General features: G+C 41.8%; 1 protein-coding gene across 1 annotated transcript in view; it reads left to right on the top strand.

The window, feature by feature from the left end:
• The first annotated feature begins 4,825 nt into the window (after positions 1 to 4,825).
• The window catches only part of znf385a (zinc finger protein 385A), a 259,354-nt gene continuing 238,764 nt past the window's right edge, over positions 4,826 to 25,415 (top strand). Inside the window, exon 1 of the mRNA XM_008103601.3 lies at positions 4,826 to 5,009. Coding sequence (XP_008101808.1) covers positions 4,997 to 5,009 — 13 coding nt within the window. The 5' untranslated portion in view covers positions 4,826 to 4,996. The remainder of the gene's footprint in view (positions 5,010 to 25,415) is intronic.

Here is a 25,415-nt window from a genome sequence, read left to right as displayed (position 1 = left end):
ATGTATATACAATATATTATATTATTTAAAATGATATAAAATATTATATTATAAAACTGAGGGCGGGGGCCAGGTAAATGACCTTGGAGGGCCGCATCCGGCCCCCGGGCCTTAGTTTGGGGACCCCTGTCTTAGATACACACTCTCTCCAAATAAATGGTGGGGAAAAACCCATGTTCATTCTCTAAAGGGATTTTGAGATAAAAGGGAATTGTTGGGAGTTGAATCAACCTCTGAGATAGGCAAAGTTGAGAGGCAGTAACGCCAAAGTTTACCTAGAAGGTTTCTTCTTCTTCTTCTTCCTCCTCCTCCCCCTCCTCCTCCTCCTCCTCCTCCTCCTCCTCCTCCTCTTCTTCTTCTTCTTCTTCTTCTTCTTCTTCTTCTTCTTCTTCTTCTTCTTCTTCTTCTTTCAAAGACTGGGTGGGCATCTGTTGGGGTGCTTTAACTGTGCTTTTCCTGCCTGGTAAAAGGGATTTGGACTGGATGGCCCCTGGGGTCTTCCAGTGAAATAATACTGTTAAGTTTATGATGGCTAAAATTCCCTAAAAATCAGTGGATGTGCAAATCTTTGAAACTTGGGGGGAATGATGCCCTGGTTATGTTGTATCATTCAAAATAGAAATTCAAAGTAATAGCCCTTTAGATGTTTTTAAAAAATATTTCTCATAAAAACTTCCCAAAAATCAGTGGATGTGTGAAATATTCGGGATGGGGGGTGGTAACAGTGGTAAATGCGTTTTACCATTGTAGCAAGTTTCATCCCAATAGCTCTAAAAATGAGGGAGAAAGGAGCCCCTGACACTCCCTCTTCCCTGCACAATTATATAACAAAAAGTAATGAAAATCATTATAGTTATTATATGAACCCCTTAATATACTTTAGAAACACTTTAGAAATGATTCACCACCCCCTAATTTAGTAATGAGTATTGAAACATGTTTTTCATCAATCACATAGGTCTAATGGCTACTAAGTTAATTTTCTGTAAACTACAAGTTGGTTGAAGGCATTAGGGCAAAAAACAAGAAGAGCAGCAAGCATCTTGTAAATACATAATATTCAGGATTTTGTCTCCATGGTATATGGCCCCTTCCACACAGCTGTAAAAAATCCAAATTAAATTGGATTATATGGCAGTGTGGGCTCAGATAATCCAGCTCAAAGCATATATTGTGGAATTATGTGGACAAGGTGCTTGGAGAGGCAAGGGCTACCACATGCATCCTAGACCCCTGCCCATCCTGGCTGGTGAGAGAAGCCAGAGGGGGATTGGCCGAGTGGGTGAAGGTGGTGGTGAATGCCTCCCTTCGGGAAGTCATTGTTCCAGCGAGCCTTAAATTGGCTGTGATCAAACCGCTGTTGAAGAAGCCATCACTAGATCCCACTCAATTGGACAGCTATCGGCCTATTTCCAATCTCCCCTTTTTGGGCAAGGTCCTGGAACGTGTGGTGGCTGCGCAACTCCAGGCATTCTTGGTTGACACTGATTTTCTGGATCCGGCGCAGTCTGGCTTCAGGCCGGGGCATGGCACCGAGACAGCCTTGGTCGCCTTAGTCGATGATCTACGCCGGGAACTGGACAGGGGGAGTGTGTCCCTGCTGGTTCTGCTGGACCTCTCAGCGGCCTTCGATACCATCGATCACGGTATCCTTCTGGGACGCCTCGCGGGAATGGGACTTGGAGGTACTGTTCTGCAGTGGCTCCACTCATTCCTGGAGGGTCGGTCCCAGATGGTGTCATTGGGGGACGCCTGCTCGGCCCCACAACCGTTGACTTGTGGGGTCCCGCAGGGGTCAGTACTGTCCCCCATGTTGTTTAACATCTACATGAAGCCGTTGGGAGAGATCATCCGGAGTTTCGGGGTCCGGTGTCATCTGTACGCAGATGATGTCCAGCTCTGTCACTCCTTCCCACCTGTCACTAAGGAGGCTGTCCAGGTCCTGAACCGGTGTCTGGCCGCTGTGTCGGACTGGATGAGGGCTAACAAATTGAAACTGAATCCAGACAAGACAGAGGTCCTCCTGGTCAGTCGCAGGGCTGAACAGGGAATAGGGTTACAGCCTGTGTTGGACAGGGTCGCACTCCCCCTGAAGACACAGGTTCGCAGTCTGGGGGTTCTCTTGGACTCATCGCTGAGCCTGGAGCCTCAGGTTTCAGCGGTGGCCAGGAGAGCCTTCGCACAACTCCGCCTTGTGCGCCAGCTGCGCCCGTTCCTTGGGAGGTCTGACTTGGCCACGGTGGTCCACGCTCTGGTTACAGCTCGTTTGGATTACTGCAACGCGCTCTACGTGGGGCTGCCTTTGAAGACGGCCCGGAAGCTCCAGCTAGTACAACGGGCGGCAGCCAGATTAATAACTGGGGCGGCTTACAGGGAGCGTACTACCCCCCTGCTAAGCCAGCTCCACTGGCTGCCAATATGCTACCGAGCCCAATTCAAAGTGCTGGTTTTGACCTACAAAGCCCTAAACGGTTCTGGCCCAATTTACCTGTCCGAACGCATCTCCTCCTATGAGCCCACGAGAACCTTAAGATCATCCGGGGAGGCCCTGCTCTCGATCCCACCGGCCTCACAAGCACGGCTGGTGGGGACGAGAGACAGGGCCTTCTCGGTGGCGGCTCCTCGGCTGTGGAACTCCCTCCCCAGTGACATCCGGCAGGCTCCATCCCTTTTGGGGTTCAGGAAGAAGCTGAAGACCTGGCTATGCGCGCAAGCGTTTAATGAATGAACTCAGTTAGCATTGACATGGATCGGATTAAGGCTTTTGCACAAGGTCTGATGGATGATTGGTATATATATTTGGTGTTGCATTGTTTTAAATTTTTATATATTGTATTTTATTATGTTATTTAATTATTTTAACTGTTTTATTCTTATTTTATTGTATTATGATGTACTGGTAGTGATCCTACCAGTTGTGTAAGCCGCCCTGAGTCCCCTCGGGGAGAAGGGCAGGGTAGAAATATTGGAAATAAAATAAAAAATAAAAATAAATTATATGACTATGTAGAAGGGCCCTATGTCACTGGGGAACTAGAAAGAAGGACATGATTCCTTTGATTCCTCCTGAAAACACCAGATACAGTCGGGTTGCATCTGAAAATAATTAGGGCTTAACCTCGGCCCCTTCTACATTGCCATATAAAATCCAGATTATCTGCTTTGAACTGGATTATGTGGCAGTGTAGACTCATATAATCCAGTTCAAAGCAAATAATGTAGATTATCTGATTTGACAATCTGGATTATATGGCAGTGTAGAAGGGGCCCTAGCTACTAAATGAATGGGAGATGACCGAGGAATACCATGAGTTGTAGACTCTGTATTAGAATAGAGCAATTGAAAACCATCTCTGATTATTCATTGCCTAGGAAAACCTCATGGGATTACTATTAGTCAACAGGCAATTTGAAGACACAAACAGAATGAACCCCTTATCTTCAGACACAATGTCCACAGTTTTCCTTATCCATTCTGCCAAAAATATTACTTCCTAGAAATGTGAAACAATATTTTTGGTAACACAGATAAGGGAAGCTGTGGACCTCTGAATGCGACCCTATGGTATGCTTCTGGCCAACGTATAGTCAAAATACAGAATTTCCTATTATCTGCTGTTTCAGGTATCACTGGGATCTTGGATCATATTCCCAAAGGATCCAGGGTTCTTACTGCATATACATAAAACATGTGCCTGGTTTGTGGTCTAGAAATTCTCTATGGGCTATTGCCATGGCTATTAAACTGTTTCAGCAAGGGTATTTATCAAATCCTTGTAAAATGAGTAAACATCTAAATGGGGTGGGGGGACGGACAAAAGGGATTCTGATCCATTTGTATATGTGTAGAAAACAGTGTTTCTGCAGGTAGAGGTCAGACATCCATCTGCTGTTAAAGTTCACAGAGTCGTGTCCTCTCTGTTGTCTCTTTCCACATAGCCACACTGTCATAAATGGATATGGCAACATATTCTGTATGCTGACTGTTCATTTTATGAAAGCAGACTTTCTTTTCTGATCAGAGTCTGTTTCACCAGACTGTTAATCCTGCACATGTGAGGCTGGATAATTGTTATATTGTAAAATTAAAAATAACAACCCTCCTTCTGTGCTGGCAAAAACTGTCCTCTCTTTTACTACAAGCTCTGGTGTTTGTGTGAGCCTCTTTCCATGCCATGTGGAAACCCGCTGCACTGCTGCTGCTTTTTAGAAAGGCCCAACACAACTCCCTTTCCTCTCTCCCGGAGGGTGAAAGCCAACACCACATCCCAGCTGTGCAAGCTGTCCTTCTTTTCCTCCTTCCCCATAAGGGCCAACTCCCAGAACTTGTTGGCTCAGCAAGGACAGACATTCCCAGTACCGTGTTTGTAGTCGGCAGCGTCAGCTGTTCGCAGCCAAAGGGAGCACAGCTAAGTTGGGCAGGGGGGCACCTTGGTCCCCCCCCCTTGCATCTCTCACCGGGCTTTATGCATTTGCCTGTGGTGGGCTGCCTCATGCCTGCTTCACTCACCCTCTTCCTCTCTGTGCCAAGGAATTGACAAAGCGCTGGCGGCCACACGCCACTGCTGCCTTTCAAGTCCGCACCGTCACTTTTGCATGGGGTGCCTCTTTCCTCTGCCTTTGATGAGAGACAGAGCGAGACGGAGCGACCCCATTATGTCATGTTGTGGTGGCTTCAGCAAGCAAACTGGGACACTCCCCAGTGGGATCAGCATTTTCCCACGTGGCTGCTTGTGACCACTGTCAGCATCTTCCAGGGTGGGTTTCCATGTGGCCTTTGGTTCATGCACGGGTCAGTTTGTGGCTTCTGAGCAGCTTCGACAATAACAAGAGATCTGCAGATGATTTTCCCACTTCTGCTGGCATTTGGCCTTTTCCTGTGGCTTTGGAGTCTCCTTGTGTCACTGTTTTTGTCATGTGATGCCCTTTGACCTTTCCTGACACTGCATCTTCAAGTGACTGGCAGCTACCTAATCGCATTCTGGATTTTATCCTGATGTTGGGCTCAGGTAAGGGATAGGTGGAAATTCTTCCCTTGGTATTTTATGGTGGCCGTGTGGTTTTGCAAATCCTCTCTTAAGGTATTAAGTAAACTACAGGTATCTAACTTTTCCTAAAATATCAAGCCAACCTTTGCTACAGTGCTAGTTTGTTTAAATCATTTTACTGCTTAATCCAAAGCAGATCACTAGTCCTCTTAGCTCTGGTTGGACTGCAACTTCCATGAGCTCTAGCCTTCAAAGACAATTTTGACAGACTAGGTAAATTATAGTCTAAGGACATCTGGAGAGCCATATACTCCCCACCCTTTTTAGATCAATAATGCCAGTGTAATGTTCTTGAAGTGGTTGCAGAGCCAACAGAATCAATATGGGGCAGTGGGAGACAAGAATTCAGATCCCACTCAGCTATGAAACCCACTGGGTGACTTTGGATAAGTCACACATACTTAGTTTCAGGCAGGGATCTTTTTTACTCTTCCTGACCTGGGAACTGAACTTGGTAACACTGCCATTCAAAGCAGTTGCAGTACTCCTACTATGCACGCTTGAACTGTGTTTGTGTTAGATACCTGGGAATCATAAAAAACTATTCTGTACTAAATGATAGCACTAATCTATCGGCAGCATGTGTTAGCTTTCCTGATGTTTTAGCCTACTACTACTATTAGCCTGGCCAATGGTAAAGAATTGTGGGAGTTGTAGTCCAAAACATCAGGACAGCCAGAGATTCCTGTTCCTCATCTAATCAATTATTTTATAATGAAGAAGGCATCCACCCTCAAACTTGCTACTATATCATAGCAGGAAAGAGGTCATTAAAACAGTATTTTCAGCATTTAAAACATGTTCCCTATTACTATATAGAACAGCAATGCTGGGAAAACTTAAACTTCATGCAGTAAAGCTGAAAAAAAGTGCGACAAACCACTGTTATGACAGAATATGGTTGTGGTGTGATAAGGTCTTTTGAGATATATTCTATGACATTTAGAAGTCTACAAAGTATCAAAAAATTCAGGAATGATAAATCATCCATAACTTGATTCCAACTGATTTAATGAATCACTGATTCAGTGATGCCTCCACCCTAGTTAACTAAGAAATGGATTTAGGTCCATATGTTCTTTCCATAATAATACACACAGAGATTCTTTGAATGCAAAGAACTTCTTCCAAGATATCATTATCTCTAGAATCTAAACTTTGTAATACTTTTGACCTTTGTAGAGACTCTTACATTTTGATACATTGTCTGGCTTTTAAAAATAGAATACAATAATAGAGTTGGAAGAGACCACAAAGGCCACCCAGTCCAACCCTCTGCTATGCCGGAACAGAGAATCAGACAATCTCGCCTCTGCTGAAAAACCTCCAGAGAAGATTCCACCATGCTCCAAGGCAGCATATTCCTGTGAATCAGCTCTAACCATCAGGAAGGTCTTCCGAATATTTAGGTGGAATCTCTTTTCCTGCAATTTGAATCCATTGGTCTGTATCCTAGGAAATTATTAGATTCAGAGAAGACAGTGTCTTCTCATTTCTGTACGTTGGCAAAACAAGTCCCACAGAACCCATCACATGTTTCAGGGAAACTTTTGGGGGAGGGGCATTCTGTTCTGACCGTGTGCAGAAACAAAGCCCAAAATGGCTTTGGAGGAGTCTGGTGTAACCTGACTCATTGAGGAAGCCAACGAGAGTGGGGAAAGGATGGAAAACCATGTGGGATGGGAGGTCAACCCAGAAGACGGGGAAAGATGGGAGGGAATGAAGGAGGCCGGTTCTCTCCACTTTCTCCCTCTTTGCTTTCCACCCTGCCTCTAGAGTTGTGGTTCCCAACCTGTGCGTCCCCAGATGTTTTTTGCTTTCAACTCCCAGAAATCCTAGCAGCTGGTAAACTGGCTGGGATTTCTGAGAGTAGTAGGCCAAAACAGCAGGTTGAGAACCACTGCTCTAGAACAAGCATGGGCACACTTCGGCCGTCCAGGTGTTTTGGACTTCCAACTCCCAGAAATCTCAGCCATCTTACTGGCTGTTAGGAATTGTGGAAGTCCAAAACACCTGAAGGGCCAAAGATTGCGGATGCCTGCTCTAGAGAAGCAGAAACAAGCTTGCATTGTGTTTGAAATGACACTACTTCAAATAATTAAATATGGCTACCACATCCCTGCTTAACTTTTTCCTTATCAAGCTAAATAGTCAGTTTTTCTATGCTAAAGCAATAGATCAGCTGCTATGTTTTCCTTTAGCGTAAGGATGCCTTGACTGCGGGAAGAAACAAATGGCTGATGGATCTCAACCCAAACATCTGTAGTTCAATGCTATGGTATTTGATGAGCCATTTGAGACAACCATTGTGAACGTACCTTGAAATGAATTATCTCTTTCTCTCACTTTCCTGAACCAACTGTGAGTTCTCTCTCAGCATGTCTGGAACTCCTCAATACTTGAAACAACTCCTTTGAAGTCAAAATGAGAAAACTTCTGCCCTTGCTGTGTTTCTGACAGCGGGAGATATTCTCTTTGTTGCCAGAAGTGACAGGGAGAGAAGTGTTTACAGCAGATTTGCCAGTGGGAGTGGAGGGGACAGGCAGAGGCACCCTGCTTTGAGAGCTGCCACGCTACCCAGGGCTTCCTTTCAGCCACAGAATCCCCAGGGCTCAGGCAGGAATGGAAGTGGATGATAAGGGGGCTTTGGAGCATGTGCAGAAAACCCTTTTTAAAAGATTTGAAATTTTGGGTGCTATTTGTTTATTTACAAATATGCATGTTCAGTAGAAGGGTGTCAGCAAGCATCCTGATAGACACGTTGCTGGTCTTAAAGGCAGCATCGCTTCCCTTTGACAGCCACCTCTCCAAAAGACTGAACTTTGCCAACCAATAGAAAATTCAGATATATGTAAATGCAACCTAAAAACATATGAACACATGGCAAATAGCACTTCCAGAGGCTTGAAGGGCATTACCCATTTGGGGAGGGAAATACTTTGCTGCTTCCTCAAATAAGGGAAATGGGCACAGAATAACAATGGAAAATCGCAGTTATTTGGGGTTCAATGCAGACCATCAGTCCTAGGCATTTGTCTTTCTCTATTAACATAGACAACTAAACATAAGTGACAGTTTCTGATACCCTTTCATCAGCCCTGTGAGACAGGTTTATACTTATCCCATAATTGCAAGTAGGAGGTGGTTGAAGTCAAGAAAGTAGTGCGGCTTGCCAGGTGAGTTCATAGTTGAACTGAGATTTGAATAGGGATGCGAGTTTTTGCTTGTTTGTTCCTGCATATAAGACATGGTTTCAAAAGTTTACTCTCCACTGGACAAATCCTTTGCTGAAAAATAACATTTTTGTTGACCATTTTCTGATTAGGTCTTGCCATCTGTTGGACTATAATTTCTCATCAAGAATGAGAGGATTTGTGGTTAGTCTTTACTTAGCTAGATTTGAAAGACAGCTTTTGCAGCTCTCCTGTTGCTCTCCTGTTAAACTAAAAATAAACCTTTCTGAGTTTTTCTTTCATCTGCTACAGGGGCCCCAAGCAATTAGGTGAAGCCAGCCTAGTTGCATGCCCATCTCAAACGTAACACGAGCGCAACACAGTGTTTTTGAAAGACTCCCTTTGTCTGCATTATTAAAGGCCACGTTCCTTTCAGGATTCATTCAGAGAAATAAGTTTTAAACTTATTTGGTTAAATGTTCCTCTCATATAGTGATTTTTGTTTTCTTTAACTTTTATAAGAATTTGTAGCAGTAGCTGCCATTCAAGATGAAAGCAGCTACTCTGACTAAATGTGGCAATCACCCAAAAATGTACTGGATCTTGCCTGCTTCCAAGTTGTTTTGTAACGTTGGGGGGGGGGGGGGGGGCTGGGAATCTCTACTAGTGAATACTGGAGAATTCAGCATAAAATGGTGGTCTCTATTGGTGGTACCATCCAAGACAGCCTTAAGATCATGATTGGGGGGGAGGGGGCAGCAGGTAGGCAGGCAGGTAGGCTGGAAGGCTGGCAGGCTAGTAGGCTAGTAGGGTGTATCTAGATGCTATTTTATGTTTTAATATGTTAATGGTTTTAAATTGAATTTATATATTTATTGTTTCTATTTTATGTTTTTATTTGCTTTGTATAATGAAGCATTAATTTTTGCCTAAATGTATGTTGTATGCCGCTCTGAGTCCACTATGGGGTGAGAAGAGCGGGATAGAAATGAAGTTAATAATAATAATAATAATTTGCTGGACATCTTGGCAAAATAAAATAGTGACCAATAAGAGTAAATGTTGAAAGCAGACATATTTTATTTATTTCGTGTCAAAAGCATTGCATAACAAACAAGTCCAAAAGTGATAAAATAAGGGAAATCACAAACAGCTAAATAGTTTTAGACCAAAAGTGGGCAACAGCGACCGCATTGTCCGTAGCTTTAAACAATCCTTTCTCCGTACATGAGGCAGGGCATTGTGGGCAAGCATACATATGCAGAGTTGTTTGTTCAACTCCACAGTCACAGTCACGGCTAATCTTTCCAACCCAAAAGCATTGCATTGTTTTTTAAACATTTTTTTCTAACATTTTAAATGTGTTTTATCTCTCCACAAATGGATGAACGCCAAAGGTCTTTATCAAGACCATTGCTAACAATTCTGTCTATTAATATAGAAGGTTTGTCACTTGCTCAGGAAGAGCTATTAGCCAAAATATCTGAGGACATCTCGTGTGACATTTTATGCATACAGGAAACACACAGCAGATGTGTTGTTCACTTGTGAATGAACACAAACAAGATAATGAAAACAAAAGCCATTCATATGATCCTGAATTGGCAGTAGCGGTCCTGATTAATCCTCAGTTGTCCCATTTATTCATCTGCTTTAAAAATATCCCATTTTCTCTCTGCTCCTCCCATTGTAATAGTAAAGGTAAGGGTTTGACCTTGTGTCCGACTCTGGGGGTTGGTGCTCATCTCCATTCCTAAGCTGAAGAGCCAGAGTTGTCTGTAGACACATCCAAGGTCATGTGGCCGGCATGACTACATGGAGCGCTGTTACCTTCCCGTTGGAGCAGTACCTATTAATCTGCTCACATTTGCATGTTTTCGAACTGCTAGGTTGACAGAAGATGGAGCTGACAGCGAGTGGTCACTCTGCTCCCTGGATTTGAACCTGTGAACGTATAGTCCGCAAGTCCAGCAGCCCAGCGCTTTAAAACGCTGCACCACCAGGGTCTCCTACTGTAGATTCAGGCAAAAGCACACTGCTGCAACTTCTTCTACATTGCCTTATCTTCCTTATTAGTAACTTTCCTCATCTTGACCCAGTTCTCTGTTGCTTGGTCACCTGAACAAATTTTACAGGAATTGAAAAAAAAAACCTATTGAGGACATGTACTTGAAGTGACCTTGGTCATTCGTTGCTTATGTATTCTTTTTGTGCCAAACATCATATTTACACATGTCACAAAAATATTTCACCCTTTAAAAATGTACCACTAGACCCCCATGATTTTACTTTCAACCTCATCACATGACTAATTTTTACTGTCCTAGGATGCTGCTACCCTAATTGAGTGACAGAGCATCATGCCGCCCATCACACAATGTAGCCATACTTCCTGTGGAGCTCCGTTCCCTATTGGGTTAGACACCTCACTAACAACATGGGAGCCTCCCTGTGTTCCATTTGGAACAACGGGGCTACCATGGGGACAAGCCATGCAGCAATGCTTCCCACGTGTGATAGGGAAGCTTTGCTGCCGGCTGGCCAGATGGGGCATGGGCCACTGGGATTGCCCTGCTGCCCCATCATTTGCCAAGGCGGCTGGCAAATTAGCACAGGAGACCTAATAAAAGTGATAAAGCCCCTATTCACTTATTCCTGAGTGAATATGCACCCGTGATTGGAGGTGGGATTTCCAAATTATATGGTGCAACTATGGGGTAGGTTATAGCCTTTCTGTCTTTCATTTTAGAATATGATTAACTCTGAAGGAAAATGGCCAAAACATCTTGTCTACTGAAAGAGAAAAATGCAGGCAATGGCCTTTAGTTATTAATAATCCCAAGCAAAAATGGGATTGCACTTTAAGGTGAATTCTGGGTCCCGTCAGCCTGTTGGTCTTCCATTCAGTTTTCTTGAATCTGAGGCTCTGTGGCATTGCATTATAAAAGGGACCTGGGCCCAGCAGTTGGGTCAGGCCAGAGTAGTTTAAGAATTCCAGACTTTGCAGCCTGTAAATAGTGCTGAGAGATTGGTATGTGGGGCAGAGAGCCTGGCTCTTCCCCATCCAGGGGAGGGGAGCCAAAGCCTAAGTCTTTCCGAAATTATCTCACCGAGGGAGTTGTCATACCTGGGACTGATCCAGGGAGTTTTCTTTTGCTTTAGCTAGTCCCGCCAATGGCTAGATGCAAAAAAAGAAAAGAAAAAGAAGAGATAGGCTAACTTCATTTTAGCATGTTCCACTCACCAGTGTGGTTATCTGTTTGAGTTTTTAAAAAAATTCACAAGAGAAAACTATGAATTTGATTGTTAATCCACATCAAATGATCTTAACTGGGCACTTTTGCATTGTCCTACCAGCATCGAACCAGTTGCATTACCTAGCCTTTCATTCATTGCAAATTTCCTAGTTAGCAGCAAATACAAGATGAAATTGATCAGTGTTCCATGGTATCCCTTCTATCTGCAGGACAGGTATCTTTGGAGATTTTATAAACTGTGTAAAAGAATGCAGTGGGGTTTTTGGACCACTTTTCCTCTTATGCTGCCACGTGGGCAGTGCAATCTCTCTTCTCCACAAGTAATAAAGATGCAGATCTCCCTTTCCATCTGCATCTTCTGCACAAAAAACAGACATCCATCATCTTATACCACTGGGTATAGATGCTGAGGCACATGGGAGATTAAATTCAGAAAAGCTAGAGAACAGGACCTCATAAAGGATGTTTGAAACATCTCCCTTTGCTGCTACTAAAACCAGAGTCCCCATTTGACTTGAATGGTCACTGGAACCTCTACAATGATGGGCAAGGAAAGGCTTTGGCATGGTGCTGCTCATAATGTTTTAATACTAATACACTCCATATGCTAGGTTCGATGCCATATCTCAACAATGATACTAGGAGCCTCCGGTGGTGCAATGAGTTAAACCCTTGTGCCAGCAGGACTGCCGACTTGAAGGTTAGGTTGCTGACCTGAAGGTTGCCAGGTTCGAATCCCACCCGGGGAGAGCGTGGATGAGCTCCCTCTGTCAGCTCCAGTTCCATGCAGGGACATGAGAGAAGCCTACCACAAGGATGGTAAAACATCAAACATCCGGGCGTTCCCTGGGCAACGTCCTTGAAGACAGCCAATTGTCTCACACCAGAAGTGATTTGCAGTTTCTCAAGTCGCACCTAACACAGAAAAAAAAACCAATAGTACTTCTGGGAAGTTCCCATAGTTGTATTTTAAAATATGAGATTTCACAGTGAGGCCGTGGCCTTGAGCTCACCCATTGAGCAGCTACTGCTGACATGTTATTCTGGAAGGATTAGCTGCACTTACACAGCAGCTGAGAAAGAGAGAAAATACTTATTTCTAGATTGGCATAGTCTTCCAACAGGATTCTGATCAAAGACTGCAATCATAAACAGGTTTGCTAGAGAGTAAGCCCCCTTGAACATCCTGGGTATTACTTCTAAACAAGCATGCATACTTATGTCAATCTTTGACTGATGGAGGGGAGATGTGAGGCAAATTTCTTCCTACCTACCTACCTGCTTGGCTCATATGCTGTGCTAAGCAGGACACAGTCAGTCAGAAAGGGATACCCGTTAGGAGTCATCATCAGAGAATAAACCTTTGAAAGATTTGTGTAACCTCTTAAGTACGTAGGTTTCAACCCAACTCATTTTATTTACAGCAGTGGGGTGATTGTGTTACATGGACTGCATACAGTTCCTTCCCTCAGCCAATCTGTTTTTGTGGCCCATTGGAACCTTCCTGAAGTCCCTATGATGAGAGTTTTTTAAAGGGAGAGATCTGTTCCTGGAAGCTTGCAGTAGTTTTGCATATGAATACGGCAGTGTACTTGTATCTGTATTTATGTACCTTCAGGTCTCTTGTCAACATATGATGAATTCTTGATGAATTCGGGTTGTGGCGCAGCTGGCTAGTAACCAGCTGCAATAAATCACTACTGACCGAGAGGTCATGAGTTCAAAGCCTGGGTTGGGTTAAGCCCCTGACCATTAAATAGCTCGGCTTGCTGTTGACCTATGTAGCCCCGAAAGACAGTTGCAGCTGTCAAGTAGGGAAATTTAGGTACGCTTTATGCGGGAGGCTAATTTAACTAATTTACAACATCATAAAAACTGCCAGCAAAACATGAGGAAAGGAATGAGGAAGTACAGCCACCAGTAGACAGTGAAGCAACAGCTCCCCCTGTGGCCGGGATTGTGAAGCTGGAAAAAAAGGTTAAATGCCTCTGTGTCTGTCTATATATGTTGTTTGTCTGTTGGCATTGAATGTTTGCCATATATGTGTTCATTGTAATCCGCCCTGAGTCCCCTTCGGGGTGAGAAGGGCGGAATATAAATACTGTAAATAAATAAATAAATAAATAAATTTCATAGTGTTTCCTTAAGCAAGGAATACTCAGAGGCAATTCTGCCAATTCTTTCATCTGAAACATAGACTATAACATCTAGTATTGTTTGGCAGTGCCCGATCCAGGTCCTAAGCAGGGCTGAACCCTGTTTAGTGTCCAAGATCAGATGAGATTGGGTGTCATTAGGTATTTAGGTCCCAGGTACAAAATATCCTATTTCTTCTCCCCAAATCAAAAGAAACAAAATGATCTTTGGCCACTTTCATTCGTTGTCTATAATTTTATCACATTTCCAGGTCTGATTAGTCTGTAGACAATCCCTTGGGTAAAACATTGGTCCACAGAATTTATCAAGTTATGTGTACCTGTCTGTTCAATCCTATAGATTTCTTTCTGAGTAGATATTATGCTACTAAAGGTCTGTGTCCACTACTAAGATAGGATGGTGGAAGCTCTGCTTTTCCATCCTTTGAGGGGGGAAAAAGCAGCACCATTTGCCATTTCCACTGCTGGTTGATTCTTTTTAGAAAGGCTAATTGAGTCTTAATATTAAAAGGAATAATATTTAACATTCCAGAAGAAAATTCAGCCATTACATACATCAGCCTTAGCTTAAGTCTAGCAGAATTGATCAGATATATTCAATTTTATATACCTTGACCATAAAACATGTACTTCCCAGCAATGAACATTTATTGGAAGGACCTGTTGATGGAGCTTGTGTTTTCTAATGATCGAAGAAAGGAGCTAACACTGTTGTTTGTTTGCTTGTTATTTATTCCACTCTTCCAGTACAGAATCAAAAGCAACTTAGAAGCAATTAAAAACATAATGCAGTTAAAAAAATTATTACTGCAAAAGCATAAAGGCATTTAAAAACCATTCAGTTAAAAACACAAAATGAAAATGACATAAAACACAATCACCAATACAATGAAATGTTATAAAAACAATGAAAGCCACAGCCTTGTAAAGAGCCCTTTCTGTCACATGAATTATGAGCCACGTGGATTCTTTTAGTGTGCAGTTCAACATAAAATGTACTATGGGGAGGACAGGATTGTGCTAGTTGAAAACTGATAATGTGCAGATGGAAAAATGGAAGGAAATGAGAGCACATGAACTGTTTATGAAGTGTTTAAAGGGCTCTTGGGCAGTCTTGGCAAAAACAACACTTCTATTCTGGACAAAAGCTAGTTTTGACAGTACAAATGAGGATGAGACAGCAGGAATAGCTCTTGTGTCACTCAACTGGGATTTACATTGGTCCAGCAGCTGTTACATCAGACTTTTTGTTCATATATTAAAGAAAATTCATAAATACATCTTTGCTATATACAAACTGAGTCTTCCATATCCAAAATGCTTGAAACAATGTTTTTTGCATTTCAAGTTTTTTTTTATTTTGGAATACTTGTATTTGCATATACAGTAGAGTCTCACTTATCCAACATAAACGGGCCGGCAGAATGTTGGATAAGCGAATATGTTGGATAATAAGGAGGCATTAAGGAAAAGCCTATAAAGCATCAAATTAGGTTATGATTTTACAAATTAAGCACCAAAACATCATGTTAGACAACAAATTTGGCAGAAAAAGTAGTTCAATATGCAGTAATGCCATGTAGTAATTACTGTATTTATGAATGTAGCTCCAAAATATCACAATGCATTGAAAACATTGACTACAAAAATGCGTTGGATAATCCAGAACGTTGGATAAACGAGTGTTGGATAAGTGAGACTCTACTGTACATAAGCGGATGAGGGGTTTGGGGGCAGGAGGGGAATAGCTGCACATTCACTGCCTCCTGAGCACCCCAGGTCCCCGATTCCCACTGCCAGAAACCCAATGGGAGAAAGACAAGAAGGGGGATGAGGGGAGGAATCTGCTTATATAGGGACCCAGATGCTTCTGTGGCTGTCTGCACTCTTTCTTTCCTTTTAGCAAAGCAGCTGGGAAGGGAAACCTACCTCTGTAAGTCTTTTTCATTCTTGTTATCTGGATACAGTTAGTGGATAATGGGGTTGCTGTTTCCAGGGCACCCACCCTGCTGCATATTGCCATTGTTTGGATGGAAAACAAGTTCAGAAACATCTAAAGCATCTCCTTTTTACAGAGGGCTTGTACAAATGGAGTCCTTCCTTCTCCTCCTCCTTCTCTTTCCTCCACCAGGACTTTGACTTTGAGCAGAAATACAGCAGGCACTGGATGTGTGACTAGCATCCTATCCCCAGAGGCAGACATGGATAGCTGGTGGCAAAAAGTTTCAGACTTTGGATTATTTTGGATTTCTGCATGAAGGGTTTCAACCTGTATGGGAAATGATAAACCACTGGGTGCATTCCTTTCCCAAGAAAATCCTGTACACATGATCTTATCCAAAGAATTAAAGAAGCCATTTATTTTTCTCTTTGCTTTATACCTTTGATTGTATGTGTAAAGAAGTGTGCATTTTTTAGTTTACAGATGTCATGTTTAATTGTGTTTTAAAAGTCATGTTTAACTGTGTTTAAAAAAAGGGGGGGTTAATATTTCAGTTACTCTGCACCATGAGTTGGTTGCCATGGAGAAGGGGGCGGAGCCAACTGGGTTAGATGAAGAGAGAGCAGAATTTGGAGGGAAAACTCAGTCAGTCAGTCAGTCTGTGGTGAGTAAACCACAGGGAAGTGTGGGCTCTGTTGAAGCTCAGGAAAGGCTGATCCTAAGTTAGGGGATCAGGGATAAAATAAGTTTGGTGACTTATTTTAAGGTTGTCTGTAATCAGAGGAATTGCAGTTAAGACTAATTCTCAGTTGGAGAATCAGGGTGGCTCAAAGGCTGGATTTGAGTCAGTTTAAAATAAGCTTGGTGACTTATTTTAAGGTAACCTGTTTCCAGATAAGGAACAGATAGGTTGTGTTTGAAATTCACAGGGCAACTGCAGGTTTAGGCAGTAGAGAAAGAAGTGACATTTTAGGAAGTTTGAATCACCTCATTCTGTTATTGCAATTGTTAAGGAAAGTGCCTCAAACAAGAAGAAAAGTTATTGTGCCTAAATAAATGTCATTATTCCTTCAAACATCTTAGTCTCTGTCATACATACACACATCAAGAATAAACAAGAAGAAGAAAGAAAAATAAAAGTCTCCTCTCTAAGTAGCTAGTGGCTACGTATTCCTATAGTGGTAGCAAGAATTGATGATCCCCTTGACATCTGGTGGCCGCATTATAAACATCTTTACCTCTGGTGGCAGTGTTTAAATAAGACACCTTTGTAATTTGGTGGCAGCAATAATATAAATATAATTAATTAATAGGAACTCCACATCTCCGCAATTGGTATAAGAGGTGGGATTTCAAAAAGGAATCCCCCCCTTGCATGAGTTCTCTACAAATTGGTGGCAACGGTGGGGTAAAAAGATTCCCCCCTGCCCGAGTTCTCTACAAATTGGTGGCAGCTTTTAAATAAAAACATCATCCTTCTCCACAGTATGTATTATAATCTGTAATAAATTAAGAAAGAAAACCCAGTGAACTCTATCGGATCACTGATAAGTTGACAGACTACTTGAAGGCATACACACACAGAATAGATTAGAACTACTGATTCCTTGATAGAAGAAGTTTCTGATTTAAGTATGGATGAAAACGTGTTTTGTGTTTGCTTCCCTGTCCCTTTTTAAAATGGTGATTTGCTCATCTGAAATATCTGCTGTAGAAGAACTCAAAGATAATGAATCTGGCCCCATTGCCTTCAGCAGTGGCCAGAAGTCAGGAAATGTCTTCCTTCGACAGCAGTATTTTTCTATAAAAATCTTTAAAGGAGGAAAATAATACAAGGAAAGCAATTATCAAAACTTTTTCTCACAAGCGACAAAAGTGTTTGGATTAAGGGATCATTAATCCCTGATTCACTAGCCATCCTGAACAGGAAGCAACAAAGCAGGAAGAATTTGTAAGTGGTTAACTGAAAGCGCACAAGCCCTCAAATCCCTCAGCCATACTTTTGCCTGTCAACAGCAGGACTGCAGTGATGTTTTATTGCACAAAAAAATGGTCCATAAATCAAGTCTGGGAAAAACATGGGCGGACAAAGAGCATTGCAGTTATGCAATTACACAGCAGCAGTGCCATCTGCACCGTCTGTGGGAAGTGAATAATCAAAGAACAAGAAGTAATAAAAATAAGGGATAGTCCAAAAGCAGCTATTGTATCTACCCTCTCCTCATTCTTACTCTTGCTCTTTTTTGTACACTTTTTGGGTTTTTACCCAAATGGGACCACCAAGAGAGAAATGGGAAATCCCAGGAGGAAGTGATTCTGTAATTTCCAGAATCCGTTCTGCCAAGAAGGGCACAAATTCTAGAGTAAAATTTTCCTAGTACTCCTGTATTCTCAGTCAATCTTAAGTATTTTGTGTCATACCAGAAGAGCTACATAATGCTGTTAGTAATCCTTCCAAGAATTTATGTGCATTGCTTGAAGACTTCTCTGCTCTCATCTTCCATTGGCTCTCCTTCCTGGTGTGAGGTCATAATGCCGTACTAGTGACAAAATCACTCCCTGCTGGTACATGAGCCTGACTGTGATGTCACTGCGATTGATGACAAGTCAATGTAGGGCAATAAACAAAAGAGCGGATTTGACTGTTGGCTCCCAGGAGAAAGATTAACTAGGGCTGAGAAAGGCTGGGAATGTGTCCAGCGTCCATAAGGGACACTAAATATAGATAGCTTCGAGAAGGAGTTATTCGCGGCTCTTTAATGAGGGCGCTGGAGCTGCAACTTGGGACTTTGCTTGGATACTTCTCCAAGCTGCACCTGGGCCATGTAAATCAATCTTTCCTCCAAGCTCAAGTTGCCTCTGGTGCCTTCTGCACCAAGAAAAGTGAGCATTTCACTCTCGATTATACTTCATTGATGGGGTTGCCTCATTATGATAACTTTTGTACTGAGTAGGTTTCCTGTTTTAGCAGCTAGAAATCCATGCAGTAAAAATAGGCACTTCTGGTTTGTTTGTTTGTTTTGAAATACAGCACAGAAAGACCCTCTTTTTTGGTGGGATTTAAGGATGCAGGACCCCACTCACATGGGAAATTTTTAAAAATGTTTAACTTGAGACAATAATTTTCTAGGAATTACTAGGTCCTCCAGGGTAACTCTGTGGTCAGCTACTGAACCTAGTACTTCAGTTGTTAGAGCTTATCACAGGAAGAAAGATTTATTGAGGATTCTGGATGAATTGATTCTAATCTTGGACATACTTAAAATTTTATATAATGTGATTTTATTTTGCAATGGTATCTGTTTTATATGAATTGTTGTTTTGTAGATTTTTTTATATGAATTGTTGTTTTTACATTGTTTGTAGGCATTGAATTTTTGCCTATTTATTGTAAGCCGCTTTGATTCCCCTCGGGGAGAAAGGCGGGGTAAAAGTGATGTAAATAAATAAATAAATAAATAAGCAGGCAATTGACAATTCAAGCAAGACAACAGTATCTTTGGTTAAGACTTATCACATAATGTTGTTTCTCTTCTACAGTTCTCCCAGTGGGGAGACAGCCTGGAAAATGTTTCTATTCCAAACACAAATAATCTGGGTTTTTGTTTTGTTTTTTTCGCGTCAGGAGCAACTTGAGTCGCTTCTGGAGTGAGAGAATTGGCCGTCTGCAAGGACGTTGCCCAGGGGATCTCGGATGTTTTGATGTTTTTACCATCCTTGTGGGAGGCTTCTCTCATGTCCCCGCATGGAGCTGGAGCTGGTAGAGGGAGCTCATCCACGCTCTCCCCGGGTGGGATTCGAACCTTGCAGCCTTCAGGTCAGCAACCCAACCTTCAAGTCACGAGGCTTTAAACCACTACTCCATCTGTTAATGACCTCCTTTTGTAAAATAAATCCCTTCCAATAGTCTCCCTCTCTCCGGAAGAACAGAAGAGACTGATACCATGTGATACGTCCCACTGTTATGCTGCTGTCATTGCAATTCATCTGCCCCATGTACAATAAACTCTGTAAACTCCAGTACTGATTGCAGATTCATGGCAGCAGGTTTTTTATTTTTATTTTTAATTTTTTAATTTATTTTAAAATAGTTCAACACATTTGTTATATAGCAGACACACAATACTCAATACAATATTCAATACATCTCATAAAACTTTTTGTATCCACTGTTGCTTTCACACTTATACATACTTTTTACTTTTCTATCCCTCACCCACATGCTCCTCTCCCACCAAGTCACTTCTTTTATATTGTATCTGTCCAAAATTTAATTACCTTTTGTGGAGGTAACTTTCCATCCTTCTTTTTGAATCCTCTTTCGATAAACCTTCCCCAGTCATCATCAAAATCACTTTGTTTCCATATCCCACTTTTAACTTACATGTCAGCTTATTATTTATTGACAATTTCCATACTTCCTTATACCACTCTTCAATTCGTATACTGGTCTCCCTTTTCCAGCTCCTTGTTATAAGCAATCTTTCTATTGTTAATAGATTTGAAATCACATCTTTTTCTTCTTTTTTCAGCTGTTTATTATTATATAGTGATAATAAAGCTGTACCAGGACTTCTATTTTAATATTCATTATATCCTCCAGAGGCACAGCGGGTTGAACTGCTGAGCTGCTGAACTTGCTGACTGAAAGGTTGGCAGTTTGAATCCTGGGAGCAGAATGAGCTCCCACTGTTAGCCTCAGATTCTGCTAACATAGCAGTTCAAAAACATGCCAATGTGAGTAGATCAATAGGTACTGCTCTGATGGGAAGGTATCGGCACTCCATGCAGTCATGCTGGCCACATAACCTTGAAGGTGTCTATGGACAATACCAGCTCTTAGGTTAGAAATGGAGATGAGCACCAACCCCCAGAGTCAGACATGACTAGACTTAATGTCAGGGGGAAAGCTTTACCTTTACTATATCCTCTATCTCTTGAAATACCTTTTCCCCAAAATTACTTACATACAATGCCATCACATATGTATATATGTTCCCACTTCTTGGCATCATCACTAGCAATTTTTTGAATAGTTTTTGTTTATATTTGCTATTTTTACTAGTGTTCGATACCATTACCATATCAGTTTATAATAGTTTTCTTTTACACAGGACATATAGGTACTTTTTCTAGGAAACATTTGAGCAAAGTGAAGTGATTTAAAAGCCCTCCACACATACAGTTTCCCATTTTTCTTCTTAAATTAGAACAGTAAATGTCCTTATATTATCAGTGTATGTCAGTGCTGATTTTCTGCACTGCTATTTCACATCCCAACATTTTCCAGCAGCTTAACGTAGTCACCATCAGTGTTTGAAATATTTGAAAGCTGTTAGCATTAAAAATTCCATAATCTCCAACTTTTTCAATATAGCAGCAGGGAGAACCTTGATTAATCCTCTGTCAGTTCACTTTTTCAGCTGTTCTTACAAAGCCTTGGTTTCTTTTTCCTCCTTCACTTTCCCCTGTTATCCCCAGCTTTCTTCAATTGCTGCAAAAGTAGTTTTTAGTACTCAATTAAATAATCAGGAAGGAGAGGAAAAGAGACAAGGAAGTAGAGGAGGGGTATGGAGTAGGAAATTAGTCACCAATTCTTTTGATGGTGCATTTTGTATTGCCAAGGATGCAAAGCCTTATGTCAAAATAGTTTGGCTAACTTTGGGTGTTATATATTCCTGACTCAAGGAGCCCCGGTGGTGAAGTGCGTTAAAGCACTGAGCTGGAGACCGAAAGGTCCCAGGTTCAAACCCCGGGAGCGGCGTGAGCTGCCGCTGTTAGCTCCAGCTCCTGCCAACTTAGCAGTTCGAAAACATGCCAATGTGAGTAGACCAATAGGTACCGCTCCAGCGGGAAGGTAACGGCGCTCCATGCAGTCATGCCAGCCACATGACCTTGGAAGTGTCTATGGACAATGCTGGCTCTTCGGCTTAGAAATGGAGATGAGCACCAACCCCCAGAGTCAGGCATGACTGGACTTAACGTCAGGGGAAACCTTTACCTTTACCTATTCCTGACTCAGGGAAATATTTCACACAGTAAAAAATCTCTTGGGGCAATCTCAGATTTATTTTTAACTCCATTCATTTCACAAATCTAAAGAGTTGAATTTTAATGCTAAATTCTGAGTCCCCAAGTTTCCAAATATAAACAAAGCCTTTGGAGTTTGGTCAAAATCTGAAAGGTTGCACAATTTAGTGTATTTTTTGTTGATTTTTCCTACACTTGCAATGCAGGTCATAGATAACCTGTGATATGACTTGGTTAGTATTTTATCTGGTTATATGCATCTTACAGAGAAAGGCAAAGATCAAGTTTATTATACATTAAAAATATTTTTAATAGAGCATGAAGGCTTTTGAAACAACCAAATCTTTTGGCTGCAAATTCATGGGAAAACAGAATCCTTGGGATTTTTGGCATGTACTCACTGCAAGTGCCTGGGTGGGAGCTATTTGGGTTGCCTCACTCCATTAGTCAGAACAGATAAAAGGAAGTCCTAGGGAGGAGACTCAGAAGTTAGAGGAAATGCTGTGGAAAAACACTTGCTGCTAGTCAGTTACAGGAGAGGAAATAATAGTATATTCCTCTATCTGAAGGACTAACTGACGAGCAGAGGTCACACTTGTTTTCTCAAAAAGTCATCAAGGAAAAACAAGAAGACTAACCAAAGTGGGAAATATATAGCCCTCCAGATGTTGTCGGACTCCTGTATGAACTGAATCGTGCGACACCCTTAGAGTTACACCAAAATAGCTTGTGTTTAATGTTTAATATTTGGTATTTCAGTAGAATGGATAATTTTTAATTTAAAAACCCCTGTAGTTAGATATACCAACATGTGACCTAAAATACAGTGAAAATGAGTAGAAATTCTCCCTTTGATATGTCTTTGGTGGCAGAAATGTGCAGATTTCAACACATAATGGAGTTTGAATTGAAACAGGTGAGTGTGATTTTAAAGGGATCAAATTCTGGCGCAAAATACTGCACACTGGAGCTGGGATATATCTCTTCTGTGAATTCAGGCCTGATCTAATGAGCCACAGCTAGATTCTGGCTTGCATGAATCATGCATCGAAGCACAAATTAATAGTGATCAAAATGGACCATGTCCTCCAGCAGTGGTTCTCAACCTGTGGGTCCCCAGGTGTTTTGGCCTACAACTCCCAGAAATCTCTGCCAATTTACCAGCTGTTAGGATATCTGGGAGTTGAAGGCCAAAATATCTGGGGACCCACAGGTTGAGAACCACTGTGCTACAGAGAGGGGAGATTAAAATTTGGGGGAGCAGTATCACATGCTTGCATGAAAAAGTAGTGGATGACGTATTAAAATTGCAGTTGAAATAAAAATCGTCTGTTCACAACTAGCATATATAAAAATACAGGAAAGTTTGAGGTTGAACATGTATCTGCCTTCTTACAATGTCTGGTAACTGATTTAAAAATGGATTGGATGCAAATGCATTTCAAATTGTATTGTTTTGTCATTGATGCATATAGTGGAGAGGAAGCTGAGAAAATCACTTGTTGTGGCCTATGTGAAATAAGTATTCCTTACCAGGAAAGAGGACAGCCAATGCGCACCCAGTGGAAGCCCCACATTAGATCCCTGGCAACCTTATTAAAAATTCTTGTCCCAGGTGGGAGCTTTGCTAAAGAACCTGGAGAGCTGGCAGCAGTCATCATTAGTTTGCAAGATGGATAACCTGAGCTCTTCCTTAACATGAGGCACCTGCTCACTCTTCCTTTGAACAGGTATAGCATAATAGAGTGGCTCTGGGATATCAGCAAGCTATGTGCAGATATCATTCCTTGTAATCCTCGATCTAGATATGTGGACTATGATACTGCATAGGTGAGGGAAACAGAATCTTCAGAGAAGTGTTCAGAAAAGCAGCTTTTTGATTGGCAGGGAGATCCTGGTGACTAGAATTTAAAAGTTAGCTTTTTTGAGTTCTGATTCCAATCATTGTAGCTCTCGGGATGAGAAAATGCAATTCAATTCAGTTTCGCACTACAGTTAGGATCCACATTAAATCCACTTTAGAGAGGGGCCTTTAAACAGCTCAACCAGACAGGTTCTGGGCCTCACCAAACTACAAACCCCAGAATTCTGCAGGAGGCAGAAAGCAGGTTTAAAGTGGATCCATGCTTTGGTGTGATGAGGCAGCTAATTTTAGTACAGTAGAGTCTCACTTATCCAAGCTAAACGGGCCGGCAGAAGCTTGGATAAGCAAATATCTTGGATAATAAGGAGGGATTAATGAAAAGCCTATTAAACGTTAAATCAGGTTATGATTTTACAAATTAAGCACCAAAACATCATGTTATACAACAAATTTGACAGAAAAAGTAGTTCCATACGCAGTAATGTTATGTTGTAATTACTGTATTTATGAATTTAGCATCAAAATATCACGATGTATTGAAAACATTGACTACAAAAATGGCTTGGATTATCCAGAGGCTTGGATAAGCGAGGCTTGGATAAGTGAGACTCTACTGTATTAGGAACTGTTGTTTGTTGTTACATGCCTTATGTTGAACCTAAGGCAAATTTATTACATAATTTTCTTGGCGAGATTTGTTCAGAGACTGCATGTTCTTGCCTTCTTCCGAGACAGAAAGAGTGTAACTGGCCAAAGGTCACTGAGGATGTTTCTACGACTAAGCAAAGATGCAAACCCTGGTCTCCAGAGTCATTGTCCAATGCTCAAATCACTGCACCAAATTAGGGATAACTTAATATGTATATCTGCATTTTCTTTTTGTCCTCTGAGCTTATGCTAGTTATTACATCCAGTCATTGGTATGGAAAACTGAGGTTGCTTTAGATACGCCTACATTGGTGGCCTAAGACAATGCATTACCCTGCTCTGTCCCACGTAAAGAAAATGAATGGGTCTATATATATTTTTAAATTATTTCGGTATTGGCAATGCCCGGTGTGAGGGTGGGGAGGGTCACAATACTGGGATTCTATGAGTTATTTAATTTTTTTTTCATGTCAGGAGCAAACGGAGTTACTTCTGGAGTGAGAGAATTGGCCGTCTGCAAGGACGTTGCCCAGGGGACGCCCGGATGTTTTTGATGTTTTTACGATCCTCGTGGGAGGCTTCTCTCATGTCCCCGCATGGAGCTGGAGCTGATAGACGGAGCTCATCCGCGCTCTCCCCAGGTGGGATTCGAACCTGGCAGCCTTCAGGTCAGCAACCCAACCTTCAAGTCACAAGGCTTTTATCCCCTAGGCCACCGGAGGCTCCAGTTATTTAATGAAAGTCAAATACATTGTAGGACACAATAAGCTCTGGCTTCCAAGAGAAATAAATGGCTGTGAGGGGCAGGGATGCCTAGTGAATAGTCACTGCTGTGTCTGCTGCCTCCCAAACCTCTGACACTTGAAGTGGTTGTCATCCTACCTAATAGAAGGACAGACCCAGTATTCAAAGAGTCCGGGGTTACAAATAGTATTATTATTATTATTATTATTATTATTATTATTATTATTATTATTATTATTTTGTTATGACACAGCAAACAAGATAGACATGCTGGATTTCGTTTCACAAAATCACAAGTCGAACACTTCCCAAGTGTCTAGGACTGTGTGATGTATTTTCAGATAATGCGTGCAGATCCCAGCAGGGTGGCCTTTTGCAGTTGGCAGATCGTAATTTATTATTATTATTATTATTATTATTATTATTATTATTATTATTAATTTCATTTTTATCCCACTTTTTCCCATGGATGGGATTCACTAGTTTTATAGCAGGGGTCCCCATCTAAAACCTGCAGGCCAGATGCGGCCCTCCAAGGTCATTTACTCGGCCC

This window comes from Anolis carolinensis, chromosome 2, assembly GCF_035594765.1.
Source record: "Anolis carolinensis isolate JA03-04 chromosome 2, rAnoCar3.1.pri, whole genome shotgun sequence".
Classification (NCBI taxonomy): Eukaryota; Metazoa; Chordata; class Lepidosauria; order Squamata; family Dactyloidae; genus Anolis; species Anolis carolinensis.
This window is presented reverse-complemented; position numbering and strand designations above follow the sequence as displayed.